This window comes from Aspergillus eucalypticola (assembly GCF_003184535.1).
Source record: "Aspergillus eucalypticola CBS 122712 chromosome Unknown BO83scaffold_17, whole genome shotgun sequence".
NCBI lineage: Eukaryota > Fungi > Ascomycota > Eurotiomycetes > Eurotiales > Aspergillaceae > Aspergillus > Aspergillus eucalypticola.
In genome coordinates, this window is record NW_020290291.1 from 362,521 (window position 1) to 380,536 (window position 18,016).

The 18,016-nt window shown below is 49.4% G+C and overlaps 6 protein-coding genes across 6 annotated transcripts; 4 read left to right on the plus strand and 2 right to left on the minus strand.

Moving 5' to 3' along the window:
• Positions 1-1,839: 1,839 nt before the first annotated feature.
• Positions 1,840-3,472, plus strand: BO83DRAFT_363658 (cytochrome P450; the record flags this gene model as incomplete). The annotated part of the gene is made up of 4 exons (XM_025529584.1): positions 1,840-2,035; positions 2,089-2,447; positions 2,511-3,110; positions 3,164-3,472. 4 exons carry the CDS (start codon positions 1,840-1,842, stop codon positions 3,470-3,472), a joined length of 1,464 nt encoding a protein of 487 aa, XP_025386696.1.
• Positions 3,473-5,369: 1,897 nt separating this feature from the next.
• BO83DRAFT_447921 (lipase family protein) lies at positions 5,370-6,564 on the plus strand (the record flags this gene model as incomplete). The annotated part of the gene is made up of 6 exons (XM_025536665.1): positions 5,370-5,521; positions 5,570-5,697; positions 5,746-5,809; positions 5,868-6,238; positions 6,297-6,341; positions 6,403-6,564. Exons 1-6 carry the CDS (start codon positions 5,431-5,433, stop codon positions 6,562-6,564), a joined length of 861 nt encoding a protein of 286 aa, XP_025386697.1. The 5' UTR covers positions 5,370-5,430.
• Positions 6,565-7,356: 792 nt separating this feature from the next.
• On the minus strand, positions 7,357-8,631 carry BO83DRAFT_379612 (uncharacterized protein). The gene is made up of 2 exons (XM_025531552.1): positions 7,710-8,631; positions 7,357-7,625 (listed from the first exon to the last, which is right to left on the minus strand). Exon 1 carries the CDS (start codon positions 8,175-8,177, stop codon positions 7,737-7,739), a length of 441 nt encoding a protein of 146 aa, XP_025386698.1. The 5' UTR covers positions 8,178-8,631; the 3' UTR covers positions 7,357-7,625; positions 7,710-7,736.
• A 671-nt stretch (positions 8,632-9,302) lies between these two features.
• Positions 9,303-9,870, plus strand: BO83DRAFT_63042 (uncharacterized protein). The gene is made up of 2 exons (XM_025537491.1): positions 9,303-9,541; positions 9,596-9,870. Exons 1-2 carry the CDS (start codon positions 9,345-9,347, stop codon positions 9,777-9,779), a joined length of 381 nt encoding a protein of 126 aa, XP_025386699.1. The 5' UTR covers positions 9,303-9,344; the 3' UTR covers positions 9,780-9,870.
• A 390-nt stretch (positions 9,871-10,260) lies between these two features.
• Positions 10,261-15,530, plus strand: BO83DRAFT_438539 (uncharacterized protein; the record flags this gene model as incomplete). The annotated part of the gene is made up of 7 exons (XM_025536095.1): positions 10,261-10,581; positions 10,634-10,684; positions 10,756-10,957; positions 11,035-12,102; positions 12,166-12,460; positions 12,517-13,345; positions 13,398-15,530. The coding sequence occupies 7 exons, from the start codon at positions 10,261-10,263 to the stop codon at positions 15,294-15,296; spliced, it is 4,665 nt and encodes a 1,554-aa protein (XP_025386700.1). The 3' UTR covers positions 15,297-15,530.
• A 335-nt stretch (positions 15,531-15,865) lies between these two features.
• On the minus strand, positions 15,866-17,851 carry BO83DRAFT_438540 (GMC family oxidoreductase; the record flags this gene model as incomplete). Its single annotated transcript, XM_025536096.1, has 1 exon — positions 15,866-17,851. One exon carries the CDS (start codon positions 17,849-17,851, stop codon positions 15,866-15,868), a length of 1,986 nt encoding a protein of 661 aa, XP_025386701.1.
• Between the last annotated feature and the right edge of the window lie 165 nt (positions 17,852-18,016).

Genomic DNA, 18,016 nt, shown 5'->3' on the forward strand with positions numbered 1-18,016 from the left:
GTTTTCCTTTGTTGGTGTTTCCGGTTTCTGTGTATGTTAGGGTATTGTAAATAATGAGATTCCAATTGATTAGATGATATGCGATTGTATCTGTAAGATGGATTAGATGGATAAGATTGTCATCATGATGATTGGGCGGGTGGCTGCATCCGCTGTGTAACATAGGTTATCCCTGCATGGATATGGTGTGATAAGGCTGTCATCTTAAGGATTGGTAATACGTATTGCGACACATGGAACTAGTCTAGCAACATGCAGGGTATTTCGGCTATAAATAACAATGTCACGTAGGAAGTTACTGTACCATAGCTCTAGCCTGAGGTTAATGTTAACTGCTTTGCTTCGGGTCCCATCTACTTCGGCTTAATCCCACTATTTGATGGCATCTCAAGGTCTCTACCCTGTTTTCTCAGCAGGGTACGGAACTAGAAGTGATTCTGCTATTGCGGAGTCCATTGGTTTACGTTATTGCTCCGCTCTAGTTCTCTAGATTACCAAGAACTTGCACATTGCTTCTCAGCAGCAATATGATGAGCAAGGAATTATGTAACGCACTGCCATTCCTTGGTCGATTGGTGGGTTTGTCGTAGGCATTTTATGTGAAAGTCCGAGAAAGAGTACGGTATATTACTTTTATTCTTATTTTGTTATTTTATTCTATTTTCTTTTTCCGGCCCTCTGAAGCTCTTCATTATATTATAGAAACCTTTGACGAAAAGTCATCCTAACTTAGTAGGACCGATACCATATATTGTATATTTAGACAACCAGCCACTTAGATGAGCATCAACAGACAAGTAATAGCTTAGCATAGCAGCTGTTAGTATAGGCTTTAAGAACATGGTTTCAAATGACTCTATTCAATCTATTTTCTGGCTTGGCGGTGATATGTATATATCCAAGGGCGTGTGGGTGTGCATTATGGGCCCACAGGTGTCACCAGTAATACTGCACCTCAGGTCTAGATTACCGTACTTGGCAGACGCCTGATCTGGAGGATGTATATATATATATATCTCGACTGGGAGGGGATCTATAGAACGAGGGTTGAAGTCAGTGCAGAGGTGCGTTTTGGAAACATACTATAATTTAATTCATCTCGAATGGAAAAGTACTGTCGGCAGACAAGACATTAAGACCCGTGCTGTGATTGGAGTAATCACCAGACGTGGTGAGATTTACCGACACAATTAGTACACAGTAATCGTCAATTGATCAATTGGTTACAGGTCTGGGTAATGTGGGCTGGAGCCGTCTTATCGTGCAGTCTTGGAAGGGTACCCATGGGGTATTATTCCATCTTCGTCTCATTGGCGGGCATCAGAACCACCTGGCGGGTTGCTGACGGGATGCATTGAACCCTGATCGGGAATCACCCGCGTCAGCAGTTCGCACTTCCGAGGACCGATATGACCACAGATGATTCAGAGGGTAGCATATGTGATATTAAAAAACTTTTTCAAGGAGGATATTGTCCAAGCTAACAGCTAGATTCAACCACTTGTTCAAGCAAGCTGCTCAAAACCATGTGCGCTGCTCGATGTTCAATGTATAATGAGATCTTGTTCAACTGCAACTTCCGCTCATCGAGCCGAGATCCGCTTAGTCAAGCAAATATCCCTGCAGATCAACAGCAAGTGGAGACAAAAATTGCCTAGATTATAACATTCAAGGCAATATGCATGCAGGGTCAGCATCTCCGAGACCGAATGCTCCGAGGACTGGTTGGCTACATGCGTGGCAGAAGTATAAGAGTGTGGACTGGTGCTCCAAGTAAACGCAGACTTATCAAGAATCTGCTCACAACAGCAGAGCTTTGGTTCACTTCGGGATTCCAAAATGCTCATGTCCTCAACCCCCGCGCTTTCTGCTCTGGCTCTAGGCCTGGTCCTGTGGGTCTTTGTCAGACGGGCATTGTCCCCTGACCGTGACATTCCCGGCCCTTTTCTGGCCCGCTTAACTCGATTCTGGTATATCAGACAAATGATGAGAGGTGACTTCCAATATACGAATATCAGACTTCATCGGGAGCATGGTATGTGTGAAGACCGGAGAATAAACAAATTTGGATGCTGAAGACCTTCACAGGTAAGATTGTGCGAATCGCACCCGGCTGGTACAGTCTCAATGGTCTCGATGCTCTCAAGACCATATATGCCCATGGTTCCAAGTTTATCAAGTCGGACTGGTACGAAGCTTGGAACTTTTCACCTGACCCGGAGGGCCATAACCTCTTTTCCGTCCGAAACACGGCCGATCACTCCAGCGCCCGCCGCAAGGTCGCAGCCATGTACGCCATGTCTGCTGTAGTATCGTACGAGCCCTATGTGAATAACTGTATCCGGCGGTTGCGTGCGAAACTCGACTCCACTGCAAAGGACGGGTTGACTTTGGACCTGGGACACTGGCTTCAGTGCTTTTCTTTTGATACCATTAGCGAGATTACGGTATGCTCCTCCAGCCCAACCTTTCCCTTATTTACCCCGAGAGAGCCATGCTAAATTAAGCAGTACGGCGAGCGATTCGGTTTCCTGGATAAGGGCAAAGACATCAACAACTTGATCTCCAACTTGGATAACAGCTTTACCTTTAGTAGTACAGTGGGCCTCCTCCTTTGGCTGCGGCCATTGGCTCTATTCCTCGGCAGCTTTTTCGAGAAGTCAGATGCCTTGTACGTGGCTCGTTTCAACGCGCAGAAGTTCCTGGAGTTGTCACAGGAATTTCTCAAAGATCCATCTCCTGAGGGGCCAAAGCCTATGGTCCAAAGGCTTCTTCATGCTCGGCAAGAGGACGTCAAAAGCTTGACGGATAAGGATATTCAGACAAGCGCAGCAGCCAATATTGGTGCCGGGAGTGACACCACAGGAATTGGTCTTAGCTCAGTGGTATTCTACTCGTTTCGGTTCCCCGAGAAGCTGCAGAAGCTGCGACAAGAAATTCAAGATGCTGGTCTAGGAAGCGAGCCTTCTTTCCAGGATACTCAGAAATTGCCGTATCTGCAGGCTGTTATCAAGGAGTCGATGCGTCTGCATCCGGGTGTTGGGTTTCCCCTTTTCCGTATCGTGCCGAAGGGGGGTGCTATTATTTGTGGACGATTCTTCCCGGAGGGTGTAAGTTGTGCCTTTCCTGGATTGGTATCCCACATGTGCTAATGGAGTCATAGACGAATGTCGGTTTAAATAGCTGGGTCATTCACCGGGATGAGAGTATCTGGGGCTCCAATGTTGATGACTTCGTGCCTGAGAGATGGTTGACGGATGACTCTGAAAAGCTCCGAGTAATGGAACAGTGTCTGATTCCTTTCGGAGTTGGATCAAGGACTTGTATCGGCAAAAATATCTCGCTGTTTGAAATCAGCAAGCTCATCCCGCAGCTCGTTCGGGACTATGACATCGATATACAGCAGAAAGATGGTACAGACATGAGGTCAAAGAATATGTGGTTTGTCAAGCCTGTGCATTTCGGAATATAAATTAGGCAGAGGTCAGCTGGATCTGATGCATGAAGTACGTGGTGAAGATGGAGGGAGTTCACAATAGCTCTAGGTAAAGGCTTACTTTACAGGAGGGCAGCATACTGATCTTCCTGGTGTATATCGGTATATCGGCAGTGACGTGCTACAATCAGAGCGATTGGTCATTTTCCGGCTAGCGCATGCTCTGCTATACGTAAGCTTTCATATGCTTCTTTTTTCTTCTTTTTCTTTTCTTTTCTTTTCTTTTTTTTTGGTTGTATCAGCAAATATGTTACCGGGAGTCTGGTGGGCATGAACGATCCGATTGCCGGTTAGTAAATTTGAAATTATGAGAAGAAAGGCGGCTTCACCTGGTTTGATCTGAGGGAAATGAATGTAATACTGATCATGTAGGTAAATACGAACGATCCATGACCTATTTCGTAGAAACTGCAAGAAATATACACGTAACGATCAGAGTGCTAAGTCATACCGGATCAATGATCGAAGGTTTTTTTCAGGCAACCGCGATGCTGCTTTCAATAAGCAAGAAACCGTTCTGACCAGTAAGAAGGCCATGGAGCTCTGGGCAGTATTGTGCCTACGCTGAACGGCATATCAGCGGACCTCGGCTTGGTCTTCCTATAATCTCTATCTGGGGAATCCAGGACACAATAGGAGGCTATCCAGATTTCCGCAATACACATTCTAACCAAGCTGGCTAGGCCCATATCTCTGTGGAACGACGATTACGATCAAGTTCCTGCAATTTGTCGCCTCGGGAAGACCGGTAACAACGACTGAGAATTGGGCAGGACCATGTGGGCCATGAGAATGGCAATTGTGACGGTTCACACCTTTCAATCCTTCCATGAACATCCCGTAGTCATACTTTGTGGGACTGATCTTCTCGAATTCGGTCCGCAGTCCTATGATCAACAGATTGACAGTCCCGTCCATGCGTTTTCACGATCATGGACAGTGCCTCGTGGTTAATGATCGGAATGGGATACGCCGTAAATTAAAACAAGCGGATATTTCCTTTTCCATTACCCTGAAACCGTGAGACAGGGCACTTACCTCGTGACCATAATCTGCCACAAAAACCAGATAACTGGTCTAATGTTAGGAATGGTCCGGGGCAAGTGTTTTAGTAGATTTAACGGCATGCTTGAGTTCGCTTAATCCATGCTACCGTTCAGTCTCGGCATCCAGACACGGTACATCAAGGACAAGTGTGAGGCCTTTCATCCATCCCGCGACAATGGCGGAGTTGGCATACGATTCAATGATCTGCAACGGTCAAAGTTCGGTGTGATGGCGGGCGAACATCTATCGAAAATGATTGAGTGGGGCGGAACCCGTGTTGAGGTGTCAAACACCTTTCCGAGGTTTTCCCAGAGGTGCTGAAGACGAGACATGTCGAACGGTTTTAAGTATACTCCAGGCAATCCATTTACCGGCCGCTAAGGAGCTACACTATTAGGACAAAGGGTGCGGTCCGACCACTGAACGCCCGGGGCTCAAAATTGGGTCGCGCGAACGGATCCCCACTATAGCCGATCATGAAACAACGGAGCAAGCCCTAATCACATCCCGAATTCTGGTGAGCCACTGATGGTTCTCAACCGCAAGCAAGCTGCCTTTTTTTTCTTTTTTTCATTTTTGTTTTTGAAACCTCGGTGCATGGATGACTGCTGCACATGGTCTCGAAGTCCGATACCTAATCTAATCCTATCCAAGGAAGATTTGCGTTCCGGTGATTTTCCCTCCCGGGATACCCGACCTATGGTGATGTATCGGTGTTGTTTCAACCGATCAAGCTTTTACCGGCGCACAGATTATAAGGATGTAGCATTATAAATGGAAGTTGGGTAGAACGGTTCTGTTTTCCTTTACCTGCAAACTCCAGACTCATTGTAGCACCATTCGTTTCTTACTTCAGTCTTTTTTTCTTGTCCTTCATTTCTTTAGTCATGCGTGTCGGAAAGTCCACTCTTTTTGGCGGTCTCGCCCTAACTCCTCTGGCTTTGGCTGTGCCAATGCTCCAGTCTCGAGCCACTGCCGGTTAGCCTTCTACGACGTTTTGATATCGCTATTCTCTAACTCTTGCAGATACGGCCGAATGGACGGAACTACACAGAGCTGCGCAGCTGTCCTCTGCAGCATACACCGGTTGTACCGGTACTGCCTTCGATGTCACCATCACCAAGCAAATCAATGAGCTCACAACCGATACCCAGGTATGTGCCGTGCCCCCATCAAGCCTGCTTATACTAACAAACTACAAGGGCTTCATCGGTTACTCCACTGATAAGAAGCGTATCACCGTCGCCATGAGGGGTTCCACTAGCGGTTAGTACATCAAAACCATAACTAAATTGACTAAGAACTAAACTGACATCAACGACAGCAATTGACATTGCCAACGACGTCGACACCACCCTCGTCGAGCCCAGCCTGTCTGGCGTCAACTTCCCTTCCGGCGCTAAGATGATGCATGGTATCTATTCACCCTGGTCTTCCGTACACGATGATGTGATCTCGGAGGTCAAGTCGCTGGTCGAACAGTACCCCGACTATACCATCGAATCGACCGGACACTCCCTCGGTGGCTCTCTCACCTACATCTCCTACATCGCGCTTGCGCAGAACTTCCCCGGAAAGACAATCATCAGCAATGCCCTTGCCGCCTACCCCATCGGTAACGAGGACTTTGCCAACTTTGGTGCTTCTCAGAACGGCACCCTGAACCGTGGTAACAATGCTGATGATGGTGTTCCTGTAAGTCGCTCTCAACCCTTTCTGATCCGACCTTCAATGCTTATTAGCTATGTTTCAGAACATGTACGTCATGTGGCCTTGGGACTTTGTTCACTATGGCACTGTAAGTTTTCCTACTTCTGTGGGTCCGCTTTAGATAATCTCCTAATTTTGGTCTACTACAGGAATACTACAGCTCCGGAACCCAGGCCAGCACGGTCAAGTGCAGTGGTGAGCGCGATACCTCTTGCTCGGCTGGTAATGGGCAGCTTGGTGTCACTGCTGGACACTTTTCCAACTTTGGTGTTTCTATGGGTCTTGCCGGATGCTCTTCGTCGCTTTTCTAAGCCGATGGCTCTTATGGCTATGCTGAGAAAGGGTGGGCTTAGATGGTAGGGTTTGGAAAATTATGCTACTTTGGACTAGGCAGGGATCTTGGTATCCTCGCAGCGGGACTTGGCGGGGTGAACCATCATTATACATATGATAGACTTGTTTTGGTTATGATCGATGTCTTGTGACTTGTTAGTTCATGTATTAGTTGGCAGATTATGAGCTTTTATTTCCTTTCCTTGCCCTATAGACACATACACATATATGATTGTTCTATCTACTTCCCATTCAGAAGATTATTGGTTTATAGAACTAAAGTGAACACTATTACTTAGACTAACCGAAAATTTAAGTGCAGTCAAACATCTTCCGTGTTCGGCACTTTCCCACTTGACCAAGATTCATCCGAGTGCATATGTATTTCCAACCCAAAGAAACGCAACATGCCCAGTCAGCTCTACACAAACCAACCCAACATATACATGACTCAAATCAAAACTGATAAGCCTTTCATACCACTCGTAAGCATTGCCGAGGGCGGACTAATGCAAACCCTACCCGAAGTGGTACAGGACGCCGAGTTTTCCTCCTCGACTGTGAGCCAAGACGCGGCAGCCCCAACGCTTGATAGCATGACCTTGGCTGAACTAACTTCGTTTTCGGTAACGAGGGCCATAATCAGGTTGTTGGTCGGAAGTGTTGGGCCGGGACGGGTTGAGTGGTACCTCGGGTATACGGTGCCGAAGATTCGTCTGCTCGCTTTGAGGGTAGCTAGGCGGGTGGATATCAGAGATTGAGGTTTGGTGGTGGTTTTTTAATCCTCGTTTATTTTTGACTAAGAAATAAATCTATATACATAATGGTAGAGGCGAAGAAAGATATAGAATAGCTCATTAAAAAGTATTGCCTCAGTGTGTTCAATCCTGCGTTATCCCTTTCCTTTCAGGCATAGATGCGGGAGATCGTGGGTATATGATAACGGGATCCATGATAGACATGCTTTCATCGGTATCGATGGTTTGGTAGCTGAGCCAGTGATCATGGGTATAGTGTAATCACGAAAATGACGAAAGACCTGATCAAGTTGAAGGTTGTTAGTCGACTGTCTAGTACCAGCAGTAGTTGGACATTGCTGACGCCTCAACCCGGAAGCACTTACCCAGTTTCTTGAGTTCAATCGTTAGGTTTAGATAAACAGAGTGGCAGCCATGGTGCCAAAACCCCAGAGGGCAGCTCCGGCTCCGAGTCTCTCTGCTCCATTGTGCTCAATTGGGAACTCATCAGGGTCGTCAGTGTTGCAGTGACCTCCCTCCTCAGTCGAACTCAGCGTGCAGTTAGCCGAGTGGCCATTGTTATCCTGGAAGGTGACCTGGGCGGTGGACCAATCCACGGTGACGGATGATGTATCGCAGATAGACTTGGTCTGGATGCCCCTGTTGTGGCCGCACTTCTTTCCGAAAGGCTTCGAACTGCCCTTGCAGCCAAAAAGCTCATCATCGAGGATGACAGTGCAGTGTGTCACGTACTCATTCGCAGGCGGCGTGGTCGTCCTGAGGGAAATCTGAGATCCGGCGACGGTATGCGCCAAAGCCACAAGGGCACCGAGCTTGACGATCCAGGAAGGCATGGCTGAGGGCGTTGTCTTGGAGAGGAGCAGCTGGCAGTTTGGGGTTTATTGTAGGAAAGAAGCGATTGGGACACCACAGCTCTAGCTTTCCTCAAGAGAAGAAGGTCCTCTTATATGCTGCTACCCAGACAGGTGTCTGCTGTGCCGGCATAGCCGGATAGCAAAATTCATATAGTATATAGAGTGACCATCCAATGAAAGAAATAACGAGTGGGTACGTAGTAGGTCGTTTATCCACTGCTCGCGGACAACGAACAAATCGCGCAGCAAGTATTCGCGCTGAGGTCGGCCCTGGACGGGCTTGGCGCTTGGCGCTTGGCGCTTGGCTTCAGGGTTCAGGGACTGTCAGGGTTCACAGACCCTGAAAAGTCCCTGTAGCAACTACTCGGCGAGCGGCGGCGGCCATGAAAGTGTTGAACCATATGATGCGACTAGGGGAGAAGCCCCTTATTGAGAAGACCCTGTATACCAGTATCCCGTTATGGCAGCCAAAAGACGTTGTTTGCTCTTTGTTCATAATTATGGTCGGTCAGACGACGTGAGCTTTGGAGCACCGAGATATCCGGTCAGGCCCCACCAGCAGCATAGCAGCGCACGTTGGTGATTTCGTTCTCAATCGGTGCCAATGGCATTGTTAACATAGCGTGTGGCTTTCAGCGTACTTTTGCAATAGGCAAATTGAAAGCATTCTCTCATGTCCATGCTTGCTTTTACGCTCTATCGTGTTTGTGATATGTTGATGTCAGTGGTTTTGGGCTCAGTGTAGGTTGGAAGTCGGTTTCAAGCGGGGAAGGCCGAAGCTGCATTAGTAGACGTCTGGCTAATTACCCGACTTGCCAGGTCTGGTAGGAGCCATGTCGATTGAAGAAATCGGACATTGATCCGCGGGAAGGAAGAGCGAGGCCCGTCGGGACAATCATTCAATGAATAATTGATTCCATCAAGAGTTTCGATGGATGGATCGGAGAGACGGTAACTCAAAGAGGAATAGCCTCGAATGGCTGCTATCACCTGATATATTATCACGTGATGCGCGGACGTGATTCTCACACGTGATGTTGAGGTAGTTACTTCCGACTATCGGAGGTTTAGCACCAAACTATGTACGTACTCACTCGTTGTGTACCCACCTCTCCTTACGATAACAAGCAGCCATGTCATCTTATCATGACTTGCATGAACCTATGGCAGACACCAGTCTGTGTTTATACTTCTCTGCCTTTCTATACCTCTCTCTTCCTCCTCCCTATTCTGCAATTGGTTTACACAATGATTCCAGCAAATCCGTCATCGGTGGAGATGAAGGGGCCCATGCCAGGGCGAAGCATATCATTCCCCCTTGGGGTGATGGGTTCCGTCACTGTGTCAGTGCCATCACTTTCTTGCAATCACATCTTCATTACTGACGACCACCAAAGGACACTTCTGATTCGTCAGATAGTCCATGGTCGACCTGCAGCTGCAGTTCCAATGCTCCGGGACCATGTTGGGAGCATGGAGCATGCGACGGGGCCTCCGCATCGCGATCCAACCAGGAGAAGTGCTAAACTTTTGACAGTGGGTCTCTCTGCTGATCGTCAACACACCGGAGATGCGCGCTAGCCACCCATCCCTCATGCCAATCCATGGATCACTCCAAGATGTACGTGCTGAAATGGAGACATCATAAGTATATTTGGTTTAGCCGTCACATTCGATGAACTTGCTCCGCTAGAAGTCAATCCAAGTGCACGCGTCGCGAGCGCATAGAATCAGTAAGCTTCTGAGCTGAAGAACCACGCTGTCAGCTGGGTAGCGATTAATCTCCCGTGTCCCCACCTGCTCGGAATCTCTGCCACTGAGCTTCGATCGATCGGCCCAATGAGGGCCCCTGCCGTGCTCCATGGTTCGTCTAGTGTGCCTCTAACTATGCAGGTCGATTCAGATCGAGCAATGATGGAGCGAGAAGAATAGGGATGGCTGACGAAGTTCAGCTCAGCCGCACCTGCCTCCCCCTGTCTTATGTATTTCAGTTCGCCCCATCGCGACGACTGTGGGATTGCTTTTCCCAGGTCTCTGACTTCCACGGTCGGATACGCCCACAATGAAGGACGTCAAGTCGCTCCTGAATCGCAAAGATGGGGACGATGAAAGATTGGGGTATGGCGAGGAATCGATGACGCAGCTGTGGGATAAGGCTTTTGCAAAGGCAAAGGGAGATTTGAAATTCGACCCAGCCGAAGAAGCGCAGCTAGCCGACTTCCACTCAACAAGCGACCCTCTCGCTCAAACAGAGGCCCTTTTCCGCGATTGGAGACACCCCCAAGCTCACGAGTTTGGAAACAAATTACGCGAGCCAGTGCAACAGTGTATGTCCTGGGCACAGAAAGCGTGCACTTATGTCGAAGGCCACGCAAGCGGGACTGTATGAATATGGTTATTCCAAAGGATTTTGCTCAATTATCTAACCAACTTAGTATGCCGAACCAGCCAAGCTGCTCGCTGGGGGCATATCGTATTTGCTCAAGGTAAGCCATGCGCGGGAATCTCTGCCCCATCTCACCAGCCCAATTTCGACCAGATAGCTCATATCAACCAGGCTGCCCAGGATGTGAGCGCAGACCTGAACACTGTTCAGACAACGTTTCAGACAATCACTGCTGCAATGCAAGAAATCGATACTTTCGACAAATATCCCGTCGTCACGCCAACTGCCAAGCAAAGCCTAGTGGGTGTTTTCATCGCCTTGTTGCAGTTTTGCTCCTATGTAGGGCACGATCTGCGAAGCCAAAAACGTATCAGTAAGTCTATGCAAGTCACAGAAAGGTGCACATCCTTTGTCTTGAGAGTTGCAACTAACGGGGGTCTCCGATCACAGCACTTTTCGCAAAAAAGCTCTTCAATTACCAAACCGACTTGACCACCGGTAAATGCGAAAAGGTTGAACAAGCGATCAAGAACTTCCACAAGTCAATAAAGATCGAAGGATACAATGACACCAAAGAGATCAAGGATGGCGTTAATTGGCTGATCAAGAATACCAATACCAAGATGCAGCAGACTGCCTTCTCGTTCGATATGCACAGCATGTCTGAGAAGGGTAACGTGTTTGATAAGCTGACCAAAACCCTCCAAAGCAAGCTCAATCTCAACCTCACTGTGATGTCTCAAATGGCCACTCGCATGGACTCATTCATGCCACAACTGATTGATAATGGTCTGCTGTGGGTTGAAAAGCATGAGTACTTTAGGAAGTGGCTGTACCCGCACGGCACCTGTCCTTTATTATACTTTAAAGGCGGTGATGGCGTGGGAAAGACCTTCCTAACAGCACATTGCTATCAGCTGATACCGTCAATAGCCGGAAGAGATCAAACTCTGGTTCAGAAAGAAACGGTGCGACAGCAACTAATAGTCACTTACTTTCTGTTCGAGCCGGGCATGCAGTATAATCAGAGCTTCGCCAGCGTTGTTGCCTCTATTCTATTCCAAATTGCAGCCCAGGATCCGAAGTGGTGTGACGCAATAGCCAACAAACCTGTGTTGGATTCGCGCGATGCGAAAATGGTCTGGGATGAGCTCGTGCTGAAGCGGTTTGAGAAGCGATCACATTCGTCCGAACAGTTGTACATCCTCCTGGACGGTGTTTCGGAGATGCAGCCCAAAGAGCGAGAATCACTTTTGGGTCTCTTATATGAGACGCTCGGGGAAAGGAACCATCGTATTTGGGTTCTCCTGACAGGGTCTCACGATCAGGGAGAACTCTTTCCATCCGACTTGGCGGAAAAAGCATCCATTCCTGAAATCAGCATGTGGAATACTGACCCTCTTCAAGACAAGATCATTCTCCAACGCATGAGTTCCTTTACCAAGCTCTCGCACCTTTTACGTTTTCATCAGGACCTCATCAAGGAGGTCTCGGACTTCATAAAGCAATTATCAGAAGGTGAGCTGACTGGGCCCTCCTATGTGGAAGTTCTTTGCTTTTAACGCGGTAGATGGCTACTAGGAAACCTGTCTGTATTGGACCAGACCATTGAAATCATGGAACAGTATGAAGTTAAAGGTCCGAAGAGCTTTGGCAGGTTCAAAGAGATGATAGGTGATGGAGAAGACGCTTTAGTGAGGAGAGCTTTGGCAAAAGACAACGAGCCACTTGAGAACGCTGTCAAAAAGGTGCTATTTTGGTGCGCATTTGCGAAGCAGACTCTCACGGTGACCAACCTAAATCAGATACTTGCCCTTGACGATGATGCGCGGGTAAGGGGTCTGGGGCTGGAGCCCATCTTGTCTCAGTGTAAGAAGTAAGGACTGCTGAACCCAGAAAGCGCGATACACGTTCACTCTGACCTTTTCATAGTCTCCTTTTCGTGCGGCAGATGCTTCCTCCCGACCTGGGCCCCTCGAAATTGGACCGCGAGCTATATTGGTGTTCCCGACCCGAGCACGAGACTGAGAACTCTAATCAGAAATCCCGCAAAGCCCCGTCTATCGGCGATTATCAATACATCGAGTTCCGTAACGCAAAGGTCAGAGAATGCGTCAAAAGGGCTCAATTCCAGCCAGGTCTGGACATAAATACTGAGAAGGTTAACATATTTGTCACTCTTTGCGACGTTCTTTGCGATCACAAAGCGGATAAACCCACCCCTCTCTGTCAATATGCGGCCTGCCACCTCATCCAGCATCTAAAAGACATTGACAGAGAAATGGTTCCCCAATGGCAGCGACCCAGTACCAAGGATGCTAAGAAGGGCTTCAAAGATAAGATGTCACATTACAGGGACACGAGGCCCGCAAAACCACAGGAGATCGGGGGTAGGGAGCTGAAGAAGGTCGGAGAAGCTTTGGGCAGGGTTCTAACAAACGAAACTGGCGTTTCTTCTGTGTTCGAGGATATACTATGGTACTCATCTGACAAGCAAATCCACTTCGATATCTATGATACCGACAAGGCCAGGAGCACCAATGAACTTGTGCGGGCTTGGATAGAAAAGCTGACAGAAAGAGACGAGAGGGAAAACTTATCTCTTCCGACTCAGATATGGACCTGGGCCCAAGACTTGAAGAAGCGTCCCGAAGGAATGCTGGAAGATCTAGCTAAAGGCCATATTCGCAGCTGGGTTTCAAAGTCCACTCCTGAGGGCGCTAAGGTGCCATACAGGCTTGCCTATCGCGCGTTATCCAATGTACGTATCTGGGTACCGATAACAATCAATCTTGGTGAGCTAACATGTTTAGACTGGACAATACAAGCACTGGTCCCGAGATGATGATCAGATCAACACGAGGATCGCTCAAGATCTGTTTGCGTGGTGCAGAGACTCGCGCACACGGTTTGCGCAAGCGCGACTCACAGCCGCCCTTCTTTTGTATGAGTCGGACAACCAGAATGACCGAGAGTATGCTCTTTCCTTGTATAGGCATAACCGGTACTTGGACGATTCAATGTGTGCAGAGAAGCTATATTCATTGCTTGGACTTGCAGAACATTCTGTGCCCAAAGCCGGAGTCATCGCTATGGAAGAGTGGAGCAAAGTCAAGGAGTACACTGATGAAGCCCTCAAGTGCTGGAAAAATACAGATGCCGCATTGCGACCTAATTTCAATCTTAACCGATGCAAGAGGGTCTATATGCTTTCTGTCCAAGCCTGCATGGCCCTCGGTGATAAGCAGCTAGCCTACAAGAGATGCACAGACGCGCTAAGCGGCGACTTCAAGAAATGCCGAGGGCTTAATTATTTCTTGACTATTCTTGTGCAGATTTATGCGGAGAAGGAAGATCATATGGAGATCATCAATACGGTAGAAAGGCAGATGGTTACCCAGGAAGCCAACTTCATTCCCACTTGGCTGATGAGCCGCTCTCGCCAAACGAACAAGGATGACTGGCTCCGCAGGGCAGCCGTGGCAACTGGCAACGTTGAAGTCGTTATACGAATTTACGACAGTGCCATCAATTATTGGGCTTATCAAGGGCTGTTCCATGAGACATGCGTTATGCTATCGGAACTTGCGGTCATCTACCGACAAGATTGCCATGCAATCAGGATGGCCGAGGATATTTTTAACAGGATACTGGACGCTATGATAAGAGACGAGACCCTTCAAGTCGACTCTAGACTGCTCAGCATTATTATCACAGAGCGCTTCGACATTTACTATTATCGGTTCAGCAAGACGAAGGTCCAATCGTTGAGGATGGCTCTGTGTTATGCAGCGGCCGATCTGATCAACAATGTCCGGATAGCAGATGTCATAGAATCATCTGCCAAGGCTAATGCTCTCATAACGCTCGCCAAAATGTTTTCAATCATAAACCATAAACGTCGGGCGTACGAAATAGCCGACCAAGCATTCAAGCTCTGCATTGCCGATCTGGACGATTGGGTTGATGATAACGACATGTCTGCTTTCCGTACACTGGCAAAGGTGCTGAATTGGCTTAATCTCCGAAAGGATGCCGGAATTGCAGCGTCTCTTATCTTTGATCGTGCCAATGCCGACGCGGTCCAGGTCAGTGACGATGAATTCCAACATACCTTGTCGGCATTTCTTTACGATCGCGATGCGCCAAAGCCTGCTGTCGATGGATGGATGGGGTTGAAGGTGGACCCAAGCAGCACCGCCGCTACGCCAGCAGCCCATCCTGGAGAGCCGTTAAGCCCACAGTCCGTCAAGAGCGCGTGCACTTGTCATTGTTCCGTTGATGGTACAAACGAGTCCCCAACAACGGCAGTGACGACCCCCGACAGTATCCCCATCCCGGACGAGACTATCAACATCGATGAAAGCAATGGCTGCACGCTGCAGTGCATGGGGCCCTGCAATAAACCGAAGTTAAGCAAATGGAATTTGGAGGAACCTCAGTGGTACATGTGTCTTGACTGCCCGTCAACTGACTACTGCAATGACTGCAACAAGAGCCGGGCTGGGTTGCGGAACTCGCGGGACAAGGGGCTCTGGTCTAAGGTGTGCTGGGGCAATCACAGTTTTATAGAACAACCCATCAGAGGATGGAAGGGTGTGAAGGACGGTGTGATCCGGGTGGGAGATAGTAGCCGGGGAGTGAGAGATTGGCTCACGGATGTGAGGGAAAGAGGCAACCAAGAGATCAAAAACTATCTGAACAAGAGATGATCTCCTCCTTTCCCTCACCACACACTCATTCACACTTGCCCTCACTTAGTTTGTGATTCCTTTTCTCTTCTCTTTTCTTACCCTCTCTTGCTTACAGACTCTCTTGGCAACGCCTTTCATCTTGTTCTTCTTCCTATTCCCTCTTGACCTTTTCCTACTCTTTCCTTACGATTCCCTTTTTATCTTTCTTTTACCTACTCTCACTCTTCTGTTTACAACGCACTACCCACTGATATCCCTCGCTATATAATCCATAATACTATACCCAGCCAGAATACCATTTCACTTATATGTCACCCATGCCTTATGCTTCCAGTTAATACCATTTTTCTTATCCCAAAGAAAACAAACAATACCCTGTAATGGCACGTAAATCCATTAGTAATTCCACAGCATCTTGCTTAATTATTAACTCACTAGTAGACAGACCAACTTAGTTACTAACAGCCAATTTGACCCACTAACTACTACGGCCGAGACGAACCCTACATCATCAAACCGTTATCTATCATCATCCCACCCACAAACCTACATAACATCCTCCCCAACCACATACAACCCACCCCACCTCAACCCCCATCATCCCCCAAAATATCCCCCACCGCCTTCTCCGCCAACATATAAACCCCCAAAACCGGAAACGTCCCCTGCGCCCTCGGAAACACACTCGCATCCACGACCCTCAGTCCCCTTACGCCCCTAACCCTAAACTTCCCATCCACCACCGCCCCCTCATCATCATCCCCTTCACCCCTTCCAATCCTACAACTCCCCACAGCATGATGCCCCCACGATGTATCCAACACATACTGCCTCAGCTCTTCATACCCGCGTACCTCCTTTCCCGGGAGCGTCTCCCACGTAGGTATAAGTTGTCTCTTCAGTGCTCTTCTCGCAACCCTAATCGCATCCACTAAGGCGAATAGATCCTTCTCTGAATCAGGATCTGAAAAGGAGTTGAAGAGGATATGTGGGGGATCGATCGGGTCCGATGAGGAGATATTCACTGTTCCTGCTCTGTTGGATGGATGTGCTTGGATGATCGCCCATGTGAAGGAGTGGTGCGTTAGGGTTAGGTTGACTTCGAAGCCGGGGAAGTAGCCGCGGAAGTTGACGAGGCCGCCGTAGATCATTGTGTTGTAGTCATCATTGTTGTAGTCATCGTTGGTATTGGGGTCAATAGTAGGGGTGGTGGTGGATGTGTTGGGGAAGGGGGTGTGGTGGAGTAATGTACTGGTAAATCCCGCAGAGGAATATATCCCCCTGTCTTTATGAAGTCCTTTCGGATTCGACCAGCGGATCAAACACGGGTCGGACGTGTAGTTGAACGTGCAGCCGTTTAGGATGCGGAAGGGGAATGGGGCTTCGACTACTACTGAGGTTTCGTAGTGGTCTTGGAGGTTTGCGCCGACGCCCGGGAGGTTGACTAGGATTGGGATGTTGTGTTTCTGGAGGAGGTCTGCGGGGCCGATGCCGCTAAGTTGGAGGATCTGGGGCGTGTTGAAGACGCCTGCGGAGAGGATGACTTCGCGGGTGGCGGTGGCGGTGCCGGGGGTTCTGGGGGTGTGGGGGGAGGAGAGAGGGCTGGCGCGGTAGAGATAGGGGCCGTTGAGGAAGGAGACGCCTGTTGCTTTGGGGGGGTGGGAGGTGGTGTTGAAGAGGACGCGGGTGACGTGGCAGTTTGTGCGGATGGTTAGGGGGTATTTTTGGGTGCCGTCTGGGTTGGTAGCGGAGAGGACGGCGCGGAGGAAGTCGGCGGCGCCGTTGCGGACGTTGGAGGATGTGGCGATGGGGGTTTGGTAGTAGGCGGGTTTGGAGTCGCGGGATGGGGAGGGGGAGTTGACGTCGCCGAGGAGGAGGGAGATGAGGTTGGAGAGGATGGTTCGGGGTTGAGTGAAGACAGCGCCGAGGAGGAGGGAGAGAAGTTGGGGGTCTTGGAAGGCGAGGTTGATAGGGGCGTGTTCGGTGGAAAGCCAGCCGGTGTAGCCGTGGCCTGGGACGTCCGGGGGTAGGTAGTGGTTGTTTTCGAGGCGGATGTAGTATTTGCGCATGGGGCCGGGGAGCCACGTGGAGTCGTTGGTGAGGTTGGCGATGTAGGTCCAGTCGGAGCGATGGGGGTAGATGGCGACGAGGGCGTTGTGGGCGGTGCAGCCTCCTAGAGTGCTGGCGCGGGTGTACAGGATGCCTTTCATGATGGATCCTGGGGGTGGGTGGAGGCCGACGTATTGCTCGCCGGTGAGCGTGGTGTAGACGGTTTTGGGGTCGCGGGCTTGTTGGGCGTCGTTGGCGTAGTGGCGGATGAAGAAGTTCCAGGAGAGATGGTCATCTGCGGCGGCGAGGGCTGCGTAGGCTGGGACGGAGATGTTGAGGTTGTGAGCTTGGTCGGTGCCGGCTTCGAGGAGCAGGGTTGAGTGGCCTGCTAGGGCTAGGCGGGCGGCCAAGGTGCCTCCGCCGGCGCCAGAGCCTACGACGATGTACTCGTAGCCGGTGAGGTTGATGGCTACTGCTGGGAGGGTGGCCAGCAGTAGCTGAAGTAACTGCCAGAAGGACAGCATGTTGGGTCGGTATGGGAATGGGCATGGTGGAAGCGTGGACGGTTTGATCGTGAGAATAACGTAGGATGATAGGGACGGATCACATGGTGGCAGTAGTTGTCCTACTTGAGCTTCGTCTTGTGGGAGTGTAGAGTGGAAGAACACGAGATGGGGTTGCATCGGAGA